Source organism: Panthera leo, chromosome B1, assembly GCF_018350215.1.
Source record: "Panthera leo isolate Ple1 chromosome B1, P.leo_Ple1_pat1.1, whole genome shotgun sequence".
In the NCBI taxonomy this organism is placed as follows: domain Eukaryota; kingdom Metazoa; phylum Chordata; class Mammalia; order Carnivora; family Felidae; genus Panthera; species Panthera leo.
The window spans coordinates 196812153-196832859 of NC_056682.1; the positions used below are offsets into that span (position 1 = coordinate 196812153).

The 20707-nt window shown below is 49.5% G+C and overlaps 1 protein-coding gene across 1 annotated transcript in view; it reads left to right on the forward strand.

Moving 5' to 3' along the window:
• LOC122218540 overlaps nt 1–20694 on the forward strand; it is a 29384-nt gene extending 8690 nt beyond the window's left edge. The window contains exon 4 of the mRNA XM_042936737.1: nt 20627–20694. Coding sequence (XP_042792671.1) covers nt 20627–20629 — 3 coding nt within the window. The 3' untranslated portion in view covers nt 20630–20694. The remainder of the gene's footprint in view (nt 1–20626) is intronic.
• Nucleotides 20695–20707: the final 13 nt, after the last annotated feature.

A 20707-nucleotide genomic window follows, 5' to 3' on the forward strand; every position in this document is an offset into this window, starting at 1 on the left:
TAGAACAGTGTTACTGGTTCCAAGTGGTTGCTCAGAAAAGAAACAAGAGGCAACATTTCTTTCCGGGGGAACTAGGGAAGGCTTCTTGGGGAAGAAATATTTAAGGAAAGAGAGAGAGGCATGGGGAGAAAAGCCAAAGAAGGATGATAAAACGGAGTCACCCTTTGTATAGACCCCCAAGCCCTCGTTGAGTCATTTGTCCAAGTTAGGGATTCCTAATGTGGTCAGCCCAGGTGAATAGCGGGTTAACAGGAACCCTTTGCTGAACAGATCTGGGCTGTTCCAAAGCATTCTGGCATGCAAAGAATGAAAAAAAGATTTAAAAAGAATTTAAAAATGGGGAAAAAAAAGAAAATCATGACACTGATAATTCCTTACTTCTATGTAGAGTGATAATACCCATATTCTCCTTTGTTTTTTGTTTTTTGGTTGTTGTTGTTTTTCCTGCACCCAGCCCTTCAAGGGAGCCGGAGAGCCGGAGAGCTCTTAGCATCTTCATTTTTTTTTTTTTTTTTTTTTTTTATTTAAGGAAACTGAGGTCTGGAATTGAGGCAACTTTTCTTAGATCCCCAGAACGAGGGAGGCAGATCCCAGATTTGCAGCCATGATTCCCCACCTGCAGTGAGCAGATGGCCCAAGGTGGAGACTCCTTAAATCCCTGGAGGACCGAGGAGCCCGCATTTTCTTTAAAGGAAGAAATATATTTAGATTTAAAACATTCGCATCTCCTTTTATTTGTCAAGAACTTCCATTTCAGCACTTTCCGAAATGCATTTTGTGTCTTGTTGAATTTCCCCTAGAATTCCTGCCGATTAGGTACACACGCAGTAAGCTGTTTCATGTAAATGTCTCCACTCCTTAGTTTAGGAGAGTCAATCAGAGTCCTGTATCAGCAGTTAAATACAGCGGGAGAAAGGTGATTGCGGATGCAGCTGAAATGAAAAGCATGCTTGCCTTGCTGTGCTCAGAAAAATAAATACTTGAGTGGCGAGGAGTGAGCACGGACTGGGCGTCTCCTTCGGAAAACTTGCTGGCACTTTATTTAAATTATGTCTTACACCAGGTATTTTTTCCCCAGCGTCCAGGATCGGAAGGAGGGAGAAGGTGACAGTGACAGATTTCTGGGGTTCGATTTTGGAGTTACTGTTGTGGTGGAGAGCACGTGGCTTTTGAAGTCACATCTGTTTGAATGGCTGATGTCCCCTCACCGACCGTCATCCTGAGAAATACAGTTTTCTGGGCCTCTGTTTTGTTAACGTTCTAATGAGAATTACAGGAGATTGCCATTAGAAAATGCCTAGCAAAATCTCCAGAAAACATATATTCTTCTTGTGTAGAGTTGCCAGATCTTACAAGTAAAAATATAGGACATCCAGTTAAATTTCAATTTGAGCAACCTGTCATGTTTTGGTACAGGTGTATCCCAGATACTAAGTATTAAAAAAGTATCCATTGTTTTATGAAATATAAATTTGACTGGGAGAACTGTATTTTATTAAGTGTTCCTATTCTCGTGGGGACTGTTCTGAGAGATTATTTTGGTGAAAGTCCTAGAATCCTAAGAAGTTAGAGAGGGGAGAACAGTAATATTGAAGGTGATGTAATCTTGACCTTGGACCGGGGTGTGGTCCAAGGAGAAAAGGAGGGGTTATTTTCTCTGGTGAGCTAAGCAGCGGCTCAATCCAAGGCAAGCTTGTTTGCTCACAGAAGCAAAAGAATTGTGGCTCTAACCAGATCTCTCAGTGCATTTAATAAGTGAGACAGATTCTCTCCCAAGTGGTGACAGCGTGTACCAGATTATTCCCAACAACTTCTGGAAGACGGGGTTTGAACCCCGTGAGGCCACCAGGATACAGTCAAATATTGCACCGAGCACATTCCCGTAGGGCTGGGGTTGCAAAGACAAGGTCCAAACAAGGGCTCCGCTGAGGCCACTGAAGGAAACTTCGGGCTTTGAAAACCCGCACCTGCCACTGCTCCCCCTTCTGCTGAACCCAAAGCTAATAAAACTGTTCCAGGGTCTTCCAGACTCGCTCCTCCCAGCAGATGACCTCAGGTGATAAATTGAGTCAGAAAGCTCCCTGAAGACTGCTGGAGTAGGTTGCTCTGAGGATGGCAGTGAAAATGCTGTGTTTCCATTTTAGGTAATAACCTGGTGGGGAGCGAAATTAACAAGGCTTCCGTTGCACATGGACGTTCCAAAGCAGTTTTATGATTTCCTCAGTAGTGAGATACTGCCCATGGCCAGGTCATTAGTTTCTGTTTCATAGAACATTACTAAGTCTTCATTTAACCTGAGCTGCTCACTAGCAGTGTTTATTTACCTGCAGCGTGCGCCAGAAAATAGGCGAAACAGCACAACAGTTAGCACCCAGGCTTACCCAGCCAGGGATCTAGTTAGAATCCACTTTTCTGCTTCTCAGCCACAAAGCAACAGGTGCTTCTTCGCCGCAGAACAGCAGGAGAGGCCAGTTCCTTCTCATCGCTAAGCCTCCGTCTCCGCATCTGCAAAATGGGCATAATTACAATTGCAGCACAGGATCGCTTAGTGCACATTAAACCAAACAAGCAAGGCAAGCATCCCACAGTGCCTGACTCACAGTTAACGTTACCAAAAAAGATACCATTATTAAGGCGACAGAAGGAAGCGATACAGGCTCTATCTAGAAATGTCAGGGACCAGGACTGATCTCATGCGTCGTTTTCTGGGGAGACTGTCTGAGTCTCTTGCTCTTTGTTTCTCGAGTGTTCATTTATAGAATTTAAACCAACCTTATTATTTCATTTTCCGGGCCAAGGGATTAGAAGCAGCAATGCAGAGAAGGTAAGGAAGGAGATGTGAGGGCAGGAACCGAGTAGAGGAAGGGAACCTGGGTAAGAGGGAGGGGGACAGAAAGGAACTAGAGAAGCAGCCTGGACGGAGAAACCATTAAAAGCAGACAGCAGAGTTTGAAGAACGTGGAAGGCCATGACCTGTTGTAACGGGGGCAGTCTTCGGAAGCCCCGGACTAAATCCCAGTGCTGTCATTTCAGTCAATGCCACCTCCACTCCCTTCCCCGAAGCTTCTCAGGACCCCAACTGAATGTCCATGGCCTTGAGGGAAAGACACACAGCTGTAATGGTGGTCCTGGAAAGAACGGAGAATGGGATATAAAAGGTGAAGCTGGGGCCTCTCTCCAGTTCAGTGACAGCACGAAATCACAGGTACAGACTGAAGACAGGGGGACCCAGTGCTGTCTGGTGGAGGGACCGGCCACGGTCCCCTCGTCGTCTTCCTCTGGCTGCAAGGGAGTTTGTTACTCTTGAGTTGGCTTTAAATCTCCTTTCATTAAATATCAGCCCTTAGTAAAGAGGGTTTCAGGGGGCATCTCTTCTGCCTGATTATTCCCTGTGAAATGGTTACACCTTCCTGGTCTCTAAGCCCCATCTACACACATCATAGGAACCCACCATTTCCATGGGGGATGGACCCATCCTCCTCAGTCTTTCTCAAGGGGAGAGCATCCTTGGGGCCAGGCCAGTCTAGAGTTCATAATGACTCTGGGCACAAAAGGGTACCCTTTGCCCCAGAAAGGAGTATATTATTTGACTTGGGGGAAATGATTTTGTTTTTCCAAACCTTATATATAGTTGCCTTACCTGTTCACTGGGTTTATGCTTCTCATGGACTTTTGAGGTGAGAGTCGCGTTATATGATGCATGTAAAACACCTATTTGAGAGCCTGGTACAGACCAAATGTCTATAATGCAGTACTGAGTGGCCCCGGTTAGCTTTTCTTGTATGGTAAGGCTGATTTTGTTTGAAAAGCAGATCAGGAATGTCCGTAAGGATAGTATTTCACCTTCCAGTCTGCCTCCTCCTTCCAGCTGAACCCCCCCCCCCCCCCAGCTGGTGAGAGGGCCATGATGTTGTCCCCGGGGTGGCCTCTCTCAGTGTTCTGCTCTTACAAAAAGAACAAGGTGGGGGGACTCTCTTCTTTTCATTGGAGAAGGAAATCTTTCTCAAAAGCCTGTGCAGGATTCCCCTATAGGTCCCATTCGCCAAAAACTTGGTCACATGCCACGGGCCAGAATCACAGAAGAGGAAACGGAGGCACACAGACATTTGAAACAGTGGGAGGGTGTCCCACTGGGGCCGGAGCCCATCAACTACGTAACCCTGAATTGGTCCCTGTTGCCTTTGAGCAACTCTTACGCTCATGTTTGTACATTGTAGCCGGGAATTGATCCTGTTCCGCGTCCTGTCTCTTTTATTGCTGTCTTCAGCTGAAACACACATCTTGTATTCTTCTGGTTTCACTTTTATTTGCCTCCCCAGCTCCGTCACTTTTACAGCTATTTGCAATCTGCAGTATTTCTCTATGTTAAGCTCTCCCCCGGACCCAAGCAGACTTCGCAAAAACATAATCGGGTCCCTGCCCTGTCCCCCGATGCAGAACATCCCAAGGAGCCCCATTATTTACAGTATCAGCGTTTCAGTGCAGGACTCTGAAACACAGGGGGAGGTCCGTGCCCGGCCGCCTCGCTTCACGGCGGCATCCCCCTGGGCAAGGTAGTCTCTCCAGAAGTCACATATTGTTCGTGATTTTCAATTATGCGTGTTTATACACTTATTTACTTAATGTTTCATCTGTTTCAGTAGGTGAAACTGTAGGAGGACGGAGGTGTTGTCTAGAGCCCCCAAACCTGGAACCAGCCTGAACCAGTGCCCGGCAGGCAGGTGGCACCTAAGAAATAATGCAGGACCCCAGTACCCTCTGTTTCAGGGTTGTCGGGATTAAATGTGGTGATTCGTACAGGAGGTTTCACGTGCATAGTGGGTGATCAGAGGCTAGCTTTCCCGTTTTGTTTTTTTTATATAGTAAAAGGAATGAAATTCAAGTCCCCGCAGCATGGCGTCCACGTTCCCGTCTTTCAAGCCTCACGCTCGCTGTTTGCTGTTCCTTCCGATGCCTCGTATTCAGACCATAGCACCACCACCCTGCGTTCCCCCAGATAAATCAGGAATGTGGACAAGAATTCTGCCTGTGCAGTCTTGTGCCCAGCTGCCCTCTCCCCATCCTCCCCAGTTATGGGCCATGTCACAGGCTTGTCCTGGATGCCCTCGCCGTCCGCTGCCCCCCCTGCGTGATGAATAAATGTGCGTGTGGTAGCCCCGTGGACACACACGAGGGTTGCACTTTTCCTATTGGGAGGTGGGCGTGGCCGTGTGACTTGCTGTGCACAAGGACAGTGAGGCCAAGTGACGCGTGTCACATCTGGCCCAGAGCTTTGAGAACCGCCCATGCATTGTGCATTTTCTCTTCCCCTCTCGCTTGTGATGTGCACCGTTTGAGACAGCAGGTGTTCTGTCGTTCTAGGTCTCTGGGAGACTTTCGTGAACTGAGGCCTGCCACCAGCCCACTTGGGACGAGCAGCCAAGGGAGGAGGGGCTGCCTGGGGAGGGGGTGTTCGTCTCCCTTACCCTCTCGTGGCCCTGCCTGTGCAGTTGTCCTGGAGTGTGCCTTCCCACACAGGTGACATTAGTGTCATCACTTGCTGTTTCGGCCGCATCCCTCAGGAAACAGCTTCCCTGGAGAGCGGGGCAAACCACCGCTTCTAGAGCTGTGCACCCCCCGCGCCTGGTCCAGGAGATCAATGCAGGATTGCTGAAGAACGTGGGGACCTGCATGGTGAGAAGGGGTGTGGGAGGGTTTCCAGTGGAGTTGAGAAGTGAAAGTGTCATTATTATAAACATATATTTTTTTTAAGCTCACTTATTTTTGAGAGAGAGCGTGAGCGGGAGAGGGGCAGAGAGAAAGGCGGCCAGAGGATCAGAAGCGGGCTCTGCGATGACAGCACAGAGCCCCACGCGGGGCTCCAGCTCACGAACCGTGAAATCATGACCTGAGCTGCAGTCGGACGCTTAAGCGACAGAGCCACCCAGGTGCCCCGAAAGTGCCATTATTATCAATAGAGATATTTCTGTTTCTTGGAGAGGAGGCTGATGTTTGCGTTCAGATTTCTCGAGCTTAGATGGGCAGCTCTCCTTTGTCCCAAGAAGATGTTCCCTGGGTAGAGTCACCTCCACCCAGTGGCCTGTCCTTTGTAGAGCTCCGGTAACAGCTGTGTGCCCACGAGCCTCCCCAGCCTCGCCCAGCCTTGGTCCGGGGACCTCTTTACACTTTCAGTCTTGAGGGGTGGGGCCTGCCTTGCTGGCTGCTGATCCCCGGCGACCCCTTCTCCGAGGCTGATCCCCAGCTACTCCTTCTCCGTTGCTGATCCCCAGCTACCCCTCCTTCACCGTCAATTTCAGCAAAAGTGGCAGAAGGGCTGTAGGTTGGCAGGGAGCCATTCGTGAGGATCCTGGTGACACAGGCCACCGGGCCCCTCTGATTTCCACGACCCCATGTGTTGAGAATTGGCTTCACCTGCTGCCTTTTCTTACTTGAATGGTGCTTTATGGTCCTTCCCTAAAGATGGCACAAAGGCTAATTATCTCATAATGGCTGTCCTTTAAAAACATTAGATTAAGAGCCACTTTAGGCTTTTAATTCTGCTTTTTTCTTGTCATCTGTATCTCTCTGCCTGGCTATCAACACAGCAGAATTTCCTGTTTGCACCCAAGAGTGCTTTTTTCTTATTGCCAACTTTGGGAAGGGTGTGGTTCTCTCATTACTAGTGACAGTTATGTAAGCAGACCTGTTGTTATAAAACCGAAATTGTTGTGATTATCGTTCCTTCGTGCTTCTCTTCAGGCCGATGTCATCAAGCACCGTTGACTGAGCAAATATGATTGTGTAGGAAGGATCCACCTGTCCTGTACAGGTGGGCCAGGGTTGCTGCTGTTGTTGTTGTTGTCCCCTGCAATACCTCATTTAATTCTTCCAAAAAAAATTTTTTTTTGTTGTTCATGTTTATTGGTTTTCGAGAGAGTGAGAGAGACAGAGTGCAAGCAGGGGAGGGGTAGAGAGAGAAGGAGACACAGAATCGGAAGTAGGCTCCAGGCTCCGAGCTGTCAGCACAGAGCCCGACGCGGGGCTGGAACCCATGAGCCACGAGATCATGACCTGATCCAGAGTCGGACCCTTAACCTCCTGAGCCATCCAGGCGCCCCTCTCATTTAATTCTTGTAGCCACTCAAGATGATAAGAAAAGATTTCTGTCTTTGGGTGGGGAAACTGAGGCCCAGAGAGGAAAGTGACTTTTCCACGGGCAAATACCTAAGGCAGGGTCTAAATCCTGGTAGATCTGAACTCCCTTGCTTTGATATTCCCTTTGATCTTCCCTCACCCCTGCATTCATTTCTCTATTTCCTTGTTATTGCTTTACACTGAACCTCAGTTAAAAGCATTGAACTTGAGGGTGTCTGGGTGGCTCAGTCGGTTAAGCATCTGACTCTTGAGTCTGGCTCGGGTCTTGGTCCCAGGGTGGTGAGATCAGGAGATCAAGACCTGTCTCACACTCCGTACTCAGCATGAAACCTGCTTGAGATTCTCTCTCCCTCTCCTCCCTCTGCCCCTCCCCTGTTTGCACTCTCTCTCCCTCTCAAGAAAAAAAAAAAATAAAAGCATTGAACTTGGTTTTTGTCCTCACCAGCCCTCGGAATATTTCTCAGGGGTTTTCCATGAAGCATGTCCCAAACTACCCTCTTCTTGGATGGTTTTTAAGTTGCTAAAATAGTGTCCCTCCCATAGCCTCCCACATCTCATCGGGCTGGAAGTGCTTGTCTCCCTGTCTTGCCCCCTACACAGTGAGCCCCCTTGGGGCTGAGAGGACACATCTTCCCGTGTCCCTGGGCAATGCCAGCGAGAGGACCAGCACGCAGGAGGCCTGGCATCTGTGTCCTGAGTGGATGACCTAGGCTCCTGGGTTGTGTCTGAGGGAAGAAGGAAGATAGTCATGGTAAGAGGCAATCCTCTTGGAATCCGGTTTAGTGACTCAACATTATTCAATGTCTTAGTCTTTATGACTCTCAGCATTTGAAGACAAATGATGGAAAGCCAAACCAGAAATCTCAGCACGATCTTCAAGCCTCATTTAATTTGAACTATTGTTCCTTGTCAAACCTATTCCTTCTCCGGGGTACACTGGATGCTAATGAGCCTGCTGGTTTAAGTTGGGTGCCAGTCTGGAGTCCACAGCCCGGTCTGCATGTTCAGACCAGTTGGTGGGGGAAGTGAAGGTGGTTGTCAAAGTCGAAAGGCAGCGTGGGGTCCGTCAGTTTTGTTGTTTCGATGCCTATCGAGACTCCTGTCGCGGAAGCATCCTATGGGCTAGCAGGTTGCAGGGCCTCAAGGTGTGGGTTGCCTTCATTAATGCGTTAATGGCCTTGAAGGCATGTGAGAGTAGCAGGAAGTCTTGAAAACTCAGTTCCTCATTGGAGCTGTCACACAGGTGCGCACACACACGAACACACAAGCTACACTTCATGTAGTAACGTGCCCTTTCGTCCTCATGGCAATCTGCAGAGTGGGCGCTCTCACCACCCCAACATTTCAGGGGAGGACATGAGGCACACACAGCCACATCACTCGCTGTTGGTCACCCAGTGGGAGTCAGGGATGAGCCAGGACTCAAACCCGCTCTCTGAACCACCAGCCTCCCCCGTCACGATGATCTCTGAATGTCCTCCCCTGATGCCCGGTTGTTTCAAATACTGTAAGACCTAACAAGTAAATACTATATTAAGAGTATAAAATAGAAATCATTTTGGCATCAACGTTCAGAGAGAATCATCCGGGTGGTGATAGATTTAACTTAACGTGTAGTAGGATGTTTCATCTGAAGGTACTGAAACGAGATAACAAGAGATCACAGAGACGGTTGGGTCAAGGGCAGGGTCTAGGTGTTCTGGCTACATTCAGGGGCACTCCGGGAGAGAGAAAATAAGACAGGAACTCCCAGTTTAAGTAAACTCCTTATACAGAACGTAATGCTTCCGTCAGAGGCAGATGAAATACTGGCTCGTTTCGTAGAACCCAAAGCTTCAGAGTAGAGGATTAGTCAACTTGAATAGTGTTTTTCAAGTTGTTTCAAGCGAGGGGTAGAAGGAAATCACGGTCACGTGTGGGAATGTGTGTGGTGGGGGAAAACACTACAAGCTGTTGCTTTAGTCGGTGCCATCACGTGAAGAGCAACACTTTAATTCAGGACAGGAGGAAATACGGCCGGTATAAAATCCAAACCAGCCATGGCCCCCCCCCGCTTTAATGGTCCACATGCCTGCTTCCCCTCAGCTCCTCTCAGGCAGGACCGGCTTCCTCATTGACCCGCTGGTGAGTTTCACGGTGCCTGTCAATGCCAAGTGCTCACTTCAATGTCTGTTTTTAAACGATCGTGTGAAACCAAGAACAGGCACGTTCAAAAGGAAAGATGGACTCTTGGGCCAAACGTGCACGGTAGTTTCCAAGATTTTCCGTTAACCCGCCCCCACCTGGAGCGTGTGAATGGTGCTGCTGGGATTCAGGCTCAGGACCTGATGCTGCCTTCCATTGCCGAGGCTCTTTTCCCCCTCCCCGTCTTTCTAAATCCCTGAGCCTGCCGCCTCTCCGGACCCCACGCCTGCCGGCTGGGGCAGCCTTACCACCGTGTCCCACAGGCTGCACCTCCGAAGCAGCCCCAGTGCAGAAACGGACCCCAGGTCTCCTCCCAGATGGTGCCTGGACATTGGCTGCCTTTTCCGAGGGCTCCTACCGGGCCGTCCCTGCCCTCGTTCCAGGTCAGCGTTGCCTCTGGGCTGTCGTGTAACTGTGGCTGCATCTACGCTCACACTGAATGTGGTGATCACTTCCCTTCCATGCTTGTCTTCTCCTCTGCAGGGTGCTTTGAGGACAGCGGCTAGATTCTTTCTATATCCCCAGTAACTCAGGACAATTTTAGAAACACTGTGGGTGCCTTGCCCAAGTGATCACCTCTGGGCAGAGTCTGGACCTCAGGCATCAGTCTCCGTAGCCTCGCCCATCAGCCTCCCCACCTCCCGACCTTCACCACACTTGACAACTAATATCTGTTTGTGACGTTCATGAAAATCAGGAGACTTCACGGAAATATTCACAGTTGAATCTTGGAAACCTCAAAGATCAGGTCACACGGGTCCTTCCTCTCCAGCATCCAGGGATTTGGCAGCTGCTGCCTCTTTAAGACAGATCACATCCACGGGTGCTGGCTGCAGTCCCCACTGTCCAGCCAGCTTTGCCCCTTGATGTCACCTGTTACCCCAGGAAATACACAGCGGTCCCAGGAAGCCCACTTGTCTTTGCTTTTACCGGTAAGGGCTGTGTGTCAGTGGGCTCGGGCAGCTGTAACTAAGTGCCATACGCGACCCGCTAAAACACCAACAAACGTTTCCACAGTTCTGGCATCTGCCAAGTTCAAGACCATGATGTCCCCAGGCTCAGCCCCTGCGGAGAGCTCTCTTCCTGGCTTGAAGGCTGCGTCCTCACTTGGCAGAGAGACCCCTCCGGTCTCCCTTCTTATCCCGTCACTATCCCCATCTTGGGTCCTTTTCCTTATGACCTCATCGAAACCGCATTCTCTCCCAGAATCCCCACCTCCAAATGCCATCCCATCGTGGCTGAAGGCTTCAACGTGGGGATTTTGAGGGGAGACAGAGACGCCGTCTGTCTACAGGCTGGCTCAAGAAATGAGATAAATCCTCCCTCCGCCTTGCTCGTCTAGGGGAAGGATGTCCTTTGCTGTGCTCATGTGTATTTCAGCAGCAAATTATTCTAACGTTCGCTGCCCCAGCACGAGACAAGCCTCGATTTCCATGTCTCTGGGATCCAGTGGGGTAGGAGTCCGGAGACCTGGATTTCCAATTCAGTTTAGCCCCCTGCGTGCTTGACCTTGGGGTCTGCATGCTCCCCCTACCCTACCAACCCCTTCTGCCGGGATAAGGGTGGGACAGGATGATGGCAGATGGCCCTTTGGCCGCGGACGCCCTGTGTGTCTTTTCTGGGGACATGTTAGGGATTCATGGCTGTCCCCACCTATGGGGCCCAGCCATGCTCGCACCCCCCCCCCCCAATCAGATGGCCCCTGTCGGGAGGTTGGGTCCCCCCTGGCCTGACGCTGCGCACACCCAGGTACACCGAGGAGGCCCGTCTCCCGTCTTCTGTCTGCTAGCACGGCCCCTTTTCCACTCAGCTGCACCGAGTAATAAGAGAGGCCCCGTCCGCCCTCCTGTCACAGAGCTCTGCCGAGCACTGCCTGTGCCAGTGTGTTTCTGCCTCTAATGAAGGATTTATTTAGGTCACTGCTGCCTTCTGTGCACAGCCACGCAGATTAAACATGTTGAGTGTCTCTTCCTCCCTCTTCCCTCCCCGGGGCCTCACCGCTGCACTCACCTGGCTGTTCGGGATCTACCAAGGGGGGCATTTACACCGCACACCCCTTCAGTCACAGAGAGCTGGAGCCTTTCTACCTGCCATTGTCCTTTCTTCCTTGAGCCCCTGCCTGGTTGAGTCACCGCAGTACTTTGGATCATGAACAAATGTGTTTGACTAATTATCATCTCCAGATCCCATTTATACCACACAGCCGCCTTTTTTTTTTTTTTTTTTTTTTTTTTTTTTTTTTTATTTTTAGGGACCAGAATAGCTACCATGATTTGAGGGCTTGCCATGGGCCAGGCAATATGGGAACATTCTCAGCATCCACATAGGGTGTTTGATTTAATCCTTGCAATTACTATATGGAGCCAGTGCCTTCTATCTGAGGCTCCCAAGTTTCAGGGCTGTCTTGGGGGTTTGGAATCACAGAGCAGAGATGTGAGCCGGGGTTTTTGGCTCTGAATCCTCTGTTCATTCCAGCGTGGCCCCTCCACCCTGCTCTACAGATAATTCTACCTCTGTGGCCGGACCGATCCCTCTCTAGTTCGTCTGCCACAGTTGTTAAAATCCCGGTATTAAAAACAAACTGCCCCAACAATAGTAAGAAACAAACACCAGAGGAAAATTGCCCCCCCCCCCCCCAAAGCCAGAGCAATCAGGATCCGAACCTGAATGGGCATGAGCATTTGGAGCTCACAGAGTCCTTGCCATTCTAAGGGCTGAGGGTGGGCAGGCCGGTTTCCCTGGGAGCTGGTTAGAAACACAGACTCTTGGGCCTCTCTTCAGACCCCTTCCATTCGAGTCTGCATTTTGAACTAGATCTCCGGGGGACCGGTGGGCACGTCTGCCTTTGGAAAGCCCTGTGCTAGGCAATTGCAGTGGGGCACCCAGGGCTCCTGGGAAGGATGCTCTACTCACCCCACACCGGCCGCTCCTCACGAAGGTCCTTCCACCCTGATATCTCATCTCGTTTGGAGAAGAACGTTGTGTGGGTTGGCTTCAGACTTCCTACGGGACAGGTTGCATTTGTCAGCCTCATGATACCGTGGAGTTCTCAGAGGCCTAGAAACAACACTATCGTTGAAATCCTCTGGCCCCAAACCCCTTGCCCTCCCTGGCTTGCCCAGATAGCTTCTTCCTTGACTCCTGCAGAATTTTGTGCATTATCCTGGTAGCCTTTTGTAAATATGGAAACTCCCAGCGCTGCTGTGGATGCTAGGAGGCATAGAAAGGCCGGAGGAGGCAGTGTCCGAAAAGTCCTCTTGTGTTTTGGGGGGAGAATGGGGCCAGTGACCCTTCCTTTCCCCAGGTAAATGTGACCCACGGAAACTTATTTACATTATGTGGACTGACCTTGGGTCCTTTCTGCCTTGAACCCTTTCCACCCCACGTGAGGTAGGCCTCTCAGCAATTACCATAAGTAAATCTGAACAAAAGTGAGTGTCAACATTTGTTGAAGAGTGTCATGCTCAGGCAATTTCAAGAAAATAAATATTTATGGAAGTCTTGAGATATCACTGTCCTTTCATAGACTGACAGGCGCAAGCCGAATCTCCTTCCTCTTTCTTGCTTTCCAAGATGATCTGCCAAGGATGGAAATTCGACACCATCGCGACGTGCCCTTAAGGAGTTGGCTTAAAGGTGAAAGTGAAGACGTTGTTGACTCCTAAAGATGAACGAAAAACCTTCGCTGTTGATTGCCCGGAACTTTGGTTGAATGCGGAAATGACAGTTCTGTTGTTCAAACTGTCTTACTGAGGCTTCAGTACATTCCAGAAGATTTTTTTAAAATTTTTAATGTTTTTATTTATTTTTGAGACAGAGAGAGACACAGAGCATGAGCAGGGGAGGGGCAGAGAGAGAGGGAGACACAGAATGGGAAGGAGTCTCCAGGCTCTGAGCTGTCAGCACAGAGCCCAACGCGGGGCTCGAACTCACATACCGTGAGATCATGACCCGAGCTGAAGTCGGACGCTTAACCGACTGAGCCACCCAGGCACCCCAACATTCCAGAAGATTAAATCACTCAGCACTCTCGGATGCTTGTTCTTGTCTGGTAGTAGCATAGATCCCATCCTGTCTACTCTTCTTATGCTCTCCTGTAAGCTCTCCCCTCTGCCCCGAATGCACTCCCCGCTGCCCACGGGGAGACCTCCCAAGTCAAAGGAAAAGAAGCACAACCGGCTTTAGAGACGGCCCACGGAGTGTTAGTTCTCACACCCCCGGCGTCTGTGACCTTGAGAAGGTCTTCTAACCTGAATAGCGTGTTTCCATACGTGTCCTAGGGAGAAAGGCAGGCCACTTGCATTTGTTGAACGCCTCCCCTGTGCTGTATATTTGGCCCGGGTGATTTGATTTCATCATATGGAAGTAGATTGCACCCATTTTGCAGAATGGCATTTTGAGTCCCAGACAGGTAAAGACACTTGAGTTCAGAGAGCTGTAGGCAAACCAGCCCGGATCTGCCCCATTGCAACAGCTCCTTTGCTTTCCCAGTACTGCACGTTACCTTTTCGTTGCTTCAGAGAAGTCAGATAAAATTAGCATAACCACTGCTCAGTTTTGCTGCGAGTATCGGAAGAGATGATTTATACACTGGTGCTCACCACCTGGCACCCAGTGGGCACCAAGTAAGAAATGTCTTCCTTTCCAACCCTTTTGCTAAATCCCGGAAAACACTCGTGGTTGACTGTTCTGAGAATCCCTGTTATCCTAGAGAAGCTTCTGGTCTGTGCCAGATGCACGACTAGTTTCTGTTGAGGGGCTGGGAAGATACAGGGCAGACAGAGGGCTTGCGGGCAGCACTATTTCCGACGCGTTAAACTTACCTCTCGTGGAATATTCTCGTTATTCCACTTTATCCACAGATACGTGGCAGTGGTGGGAGTCGGGGAATATACTGTAGTTAATTACATTTGAAATCTAGGTCATGATGTGAATTATGTAATGAGAAGACTTAAGGAGAAAAATTAAAATATTTCCAAGGGTTATTTCGCTGCATCCTCCCCCCCCCCTTTTTTAATTAAAATATTTTCTAGATTCTCAGGTGATCTCGTCCAGTCGCCATGAGAAATCTTGAGTCCCCCTTTCAATACCTGGCTCCTGCCTGACTCTCTCAGGTTGAAAACCTCACTACCGTTTGACACAGTCTTTTTCACGGACAAACTGTTCAGTCTGTCTTTCTAGCGAATTAAAAGCCTTTCTCAGTACCTTGGGCCATTCGCTTAACCTTGCACTGCCGTCGATATGTTCATTTAGCAAATAAGGTCTGTGCACAGAAATCGTGCCAGGCCCTGGGGGGATGGCAGCAGAGAGAAAGCATCAGGACACCGATGGGGGGGCTCTGAAATTGGTATTCTCGGGTGGAGGGGCAGACCAGACCATAAACAAGCATATCCAGGTTGGGCTAGTACATGAGGAATACGAAACCGGGTGATAGGAGAGAATATGGTTACAAGAGAGCAGGCGGGCCCGTGTTGCAGGGAAAGCCAGTGTTTGAAATAAAAGCTAATCGGCAGGAAAGAACCAGCCCCAGAAAGCCTTGGGACCCAGCATCCTGGAAAGAGGGAGCGGCAAATGCCAGCGCCCAGAGCTGGCGGGAGCTCAGAGTGTTCACAGGAACCGAAAGGTCAGCAAGGTGGGAGTGTGGCCTGAAAGAGCAGATTGAGGCCAGAGGGACAGACCGGCAGCTCCCATCCTGGGGGAATCCCCAGGCCTGGAGAGGAATTTGGATTTAATTTCAGGTACCAGGAGGCCTCCATCTGAGAAATCCCGTGGGCTCTCCGCGTGCCTCCCGTCCCTGGCAGGTGGTCAGCACCTTCACGGGGGGCCCAAGGAAGCTTCGTGTTGCTGATGGGAAGGACTCGTCTTTTGAATTTCCGTAGCTCAGGGCTTGACTGATCACTGTGTCCTTGATAAAGGGGAGTGAACAGAGAGGGGGCTGGATCTCTCTTTGGGAACTTCTAACCCATCTACGAAAGGAAAGAGAGGGTTTGTTTTGTTCATCCTTCCATGAAATCCTGTCCCTCATCAAAGGGTCGTTACCTGGCACGAATGTTCAACAGGACCAGGGAAGCATTCCGTCAGGGCCAGGAACTACGCGTACCCTCACTCCAGGCATCGCCGGGGAGTGACAGGGACAGTGACATCCCTGGCTTTGCCTGCTCAGACTGAGTTTGGATCCGCATTCAGCCTCGACCGTTCTGGACAAACCACTGAACTTCTCTGATCTCTTTCTTGTAGTGAGATCAGTTCTGGTGAAGATTTGCAGTGAACATCGCGGGGGGCCCAGTGTGGGACGATGCCAGCCCAGGGTCTGTTCAGTAGCAGGTACTGCAAATGGGAGCTGCCGTCATTGCTTTTGGCAAGGCAGGTGGCCTGGGTTCCAGGTGCCGTGGAGCATTCTTGTCCCTGCCCATGCCAGCTCAGGGCTCCGAATTTCTAGAAGGTTCCATTTGCTCAATATTCGTTAGTTCACTTCTGGAGGGAGGATGATCAGTTCATCTCTGTGCTGCCTAAAAGTTCCAACTTGCCCTCCTCCTACTTCGTGAGTGGGGCATTGCGGGGGTGGGGGAGGGAATCTGACTTTCAGAGAGCACTTTCTTCGCTTAAATTGCAGTCCTACTCAGCGCTGTGAACTTCTGAGCGGCCACCTCGGCTGCTACCAGTCACGTGTCGCCTTGCGACGTGCTGTAGGAGTAAATAAATGGACACACACTAGATTCTGAAGACTTCATACAAAAGAGGTGGAAAGTATCCCCTTAATATTATGTAGGAATTAGTGTTGAAGTGATAGCGTTTTAGAGAACATAAAAATATTTCTGTTTTTGAATGTGGCTCCTGAAAGTTTAAAATTTTAGTGTGGCTCCTGGGTCATTTGAACACTTACAATAAAAGCTCTAATAATAGATGCTTTGTCCTAGGGCAAGATGTGACTGTCAGGGATGTCTAAATAAATGGTCCCTGTCACCTTTAGGAGGGGTGACTGTTACCTTCATGAGCGCCGCTTGATTGCCTATAAATAATGGAATTTTTCTGGAAATGTAATAAACCTGTGTGTTCTACGTTTATTTCTATCATCTATATCCTGCACAGCTACTAGGGGGAGGTGCTGTTTGGCATTACGGAGGGGAGAAGGTATTGGTAAAAACGGAAAGTTACTCTCGTAACTTCACTAAAATATCAGATAGGTAGCATACGTTCAATAAATTTAGATATTTGTTTGATAAATGAACGAGGGCATACGTGGCTCACGTTCATATTTCTAATGGACGGGGCTTGTTGATACAGATCACCTCATTTCAGTCTCAAGGAAATCATTTCAGGTGGGTACAGTTATTACCATTTTACATATGGGGAAACTGAGGCTAAGACAGGTTAAGTCACTTTGAATAAATCCAACCTAGAGACAAGGTTCCTGACCCTACAGTCTGGCTGATTCCTTTCGACTCCTCTACTGAAGGGAACACATGAGTTTGACCTCATGCTGTTCTGTTCCTACCCTGTGTGTCAGCTGATTCTGGAGGAGGTGGCCTGGGACTTTGTCACTGTTGACTAGATTTTTGAGGGCCTTTCCTCTTTAGGATGCCCAAGACTTTACCATTATTACCTGTTAAGGCCACATGCTAGGGAGACAGCAACAATAGCGGAAAGAGAACAGGACTGGAATGCTGGAACCATGAGGTCTAGGCCTGATTTTCTCTGTGACCTTAGACAAGCCATCTTGGGCCTCCTCGCTGTGGCCCTCATGTGCTCTGATGTGCACAATCCCGTTGGCAGGATCAGTGTGGCTCCAATGTCCTCGCTTACAGGTTCACCTGACCTGGAAGGTCTTCTCTTTTCCAAGAGTGTTACTTAAAGGCCCAGAAATTCTGGCTGTGCCTCTGAGTTCAAATTACCAAACTACTACACGAGAAAGTTGTCTCACAATGACCACTGTGTGTAATATATTATATATGTATTTAGATGTCCATATATATGTGTGTGTGTGTGTGTGTGTATCTACACACTTAGCTAAAGTTCCATACATATACATGCTATACATATGTATATAGCTCATACATATACATGCTTTTCTCCCTCTCTATATATATAGCATACGTGTATGAGACTTTAGCTAATTTTTTTTCCTATCTATCTCAAATATTTTTGGAATGTACAAGACTTTAGACATAAGTAAATACATTTTTAGAAAGTATTAAAGTAGAAGTGAGGAGTTTTTAGACTACTAACTGCCCAGGTTATATATATATATATATATATATATATATATATATATATACACACACACACACACACACACACACACACACAGACATATATTTAGCTTCTCCTCTGCTGTTGGTAATTCCCCCTTTAGGAAAAAAAAAAAAACTCAGATGTACACTGTACTAAGCAGGATGCCTCATAATAGCGAAAGAAAAGCGTGAATACTTAGAAAATCTGAATTTCAGATCTGGCCCCTGATTCTGTCCCTTAGGTGTGGAAGGACTGGGGTGTGTGGTTGCTTCCTGAGTCCGAATCCAGAGGTATGGGATGGGGTCAGCAGCACTCATCACTAAGAGCGGAATGATCTAGTGTGGAGTAGTTACTCTCTCCTGCGTTTCACCTACCTCACCCCGTGCACATGGGCTCCCACGGGCTCCCACGCATGTGAGCGCATGCATATATGTACAGACATATACAAGTATGCATATGCGTGGGCATACACGTATACCCCAGACACGTGAAAGGCAAGCACAGCGGGATCCATCCATATATGGGTCAGTCCCACATTGAGAAGGAAATGAAATTTGACTGAAATGTACTAAAGCATTTGCTCGGTAAGCAAAATTTCCACTCACTTGACCTCATTCAATCAGTAGAACATTCTGCACCAACATCTTGCCTGGTCATCTCTCCTTAAACGTTTTTTTGTCTCTCTCTTTTTCCCCCCCTAAATAATTAGGTCAACTGATCTTGAAGGTCCCCTCAAGTGCTCTGTGATTCTCTAGACATTTCCAGTTTTTAATGTTGGTTTATTTTTGAGAGAGGGAGAGGCAGACAGAGCATGAGAGGGGAAGAGAGAGAGGGAGACACAGAATCTGAAACAGGCTTCTGGCTCTGAGCTGTTACACAGAGCCTGATGCGGGGCTCGAGACCCGCAGAGATCTTGACTTGAGCCGAAGTCAGACGCTTAACCGACTGAGCCACCAGGCGCCCCTACACGTTTCCAGTTTTTAATTGCTTTTTTAAGTTAATACATTTTAATACACATTTTTCAAAGCAGTTAATAGAGTTGATCTCTGAGGCAGGGAATTCGATAGGTTTGATTATAAAAATAGAAGACCATAGAAATTCTTCATTTATCCATTCTGGACACAGTGTTAAACTATTAAAGTGGATTTTAAACCTGGCATAAAGAAGATGACGGACCCTTCCGGTGGAGAACACGTTTACTGGCTCTATAATCCCCATAGTCCCCAAGGCAGGCCTGTCACTAACCCTTCCTTAACTGTGTTCAGACAAGAGCTTCCAATGCCCTTTTTCTGGAAGATGGTCAAACGCCTCTTGATGATTGTTGTTTGTCAGCTCCCTGAAACATGGACATGAGTCCTCTTGTTTTGGGGAACCCCTTGCCATTTCGCCCAGCAGTGGCTGTGTCCTTGTGGGACTTCAGTGCCTAAGTGTCATAAATCTCAGGTGAAGAGAAGGCAGGCAGTTTGTGCAAAGAGAGCCCTGCGTTCAGAGTTTTGAACGGGGGCTATGAATTTTGCAGCGGACTAAATTCTTGTGTCCTTGGGTAAGACTCCTCTCGGTACCTGCCGTTCCTTCCCACCTTGTAACTGTCGGGTCAAGGTGCCAATCAACTGAGCAGAGCGTAAAACCACTTGATGAGCAGAACGGCCTTGCACACAGGAAGGAGTTTTGCTCTTTCCAGCCGGCCTACCTGTCTGTCCCTCTGGGCTCGCTTCAAACACTTCCTCTCCCGGGAAGCCGTCCCCAGTCGTTTCAGGCAAAATGAGCGGACCTGTGTCCACACGCTGCCCTGCGCAAACTATAATCGGAGCACATCCAGCACTGACGCCTGCAGCCAGGTCATGCCAATTAGCCTTTGCCAAATTTATGCTGCGGTGCCAACCACCCCACAAGTCAGTGGCTTACGGCCACAGTGATGCATTGTCACTCGAGCCAGGATGGCTGTGCCGTGCACGGTGGACTGGTGTGGGGGCTCTGCTACACGTGTCTCCCATCATCCTCTGGGGCCCAGCGGCTGGCCGGCGGGCATTCTTCTCGTGGTCATGGCCGAAGTAGCAAGAGGGCAAGTGCCAACACGAAAAGCTTCTCAAGGCCTAGGCTGGCCACCGGCACGTTGTCATTTCCGCTCACGGGCCGCTGGCCAGACCCAAATCAAATCGTCGGGGAGCACACCCCACCACACGGTGAGGCCGTAGCAAGAGCTGGATGCAGAGAGAGGAGGCGTAAAAGAATCGGGACTAGTCGGGGCACCCGGGTGGCTCAGTCGGTTGAGCGTCCGGCTCAGGTCGTGATATTGGAGTTTGGGAGTTCGAGCTCTGTACCAGGCCTACGGCTGTCCGCACAGAGCCTGGTTGGGATTCTCTCCCTCTCTCGTTCTGCCCTTGCCCTGCCCTCTCTCTCTCTCTTTCTCAAAAATAAACCTTAAAAAAAAAAAATAGATCTGATCATTCAGTCTACCATACAGGTTCACCTGCCCTATTAGATCAGGAGCCCCTGGGGGGTGGCAAGGGTCAGGAACAGCGTCTGCTTTTTATGTCACCAGCTCCACTGCCTGGGGCTGGCAGGTAGGAGGTATTTCACTGATGTTTGCTGAGGTCCAAAAGACCTTTCCGGCCCTTTCCTTTACAGCAGAGGCTGGGCAAGCTCTGACCGCAGGGCCAGATCTGTCCCCGTGTCTGTGCAGAGAGCTGAGCATACAGATTGTGGAAAACAGTTGTTGAGAAACTCAAAAGTGATGCATGAAAATGATAACGACATTCAGATTCCAGCATCCTGAATAAAGTTTCATTGGAGCACAGCCACGCCCATTCCTCTGCAAATTGTCTGTGGCCTCTGGAGCCAAACGGGCATACCTGGGGCCGTCGTCCAGCCTGTGTCCCGCAAAGCCCAAAACCTTTCCCATCCGGCCCCTCAGACAGGAAGTGTTTGCCACCGGCCCTGCCTTACGGGGTAAAGAAACGGGGGGAGCCCCAGGGAGGTAGGGAGGTGACCGCCTTGCCCGGGATCACACGCCATTGGCAGCTCCACGAAGGCCTGCGTGCGTTTGGGGTTAACATCTCCCCCCTTTGTTTCCTAGTAACTGGCGGCCCGCGACACCCATGTGCCACTGATCGGGAGGCTCTCCCCGCGGCAGCGCTTCATGACCCAGCGGCGCCCG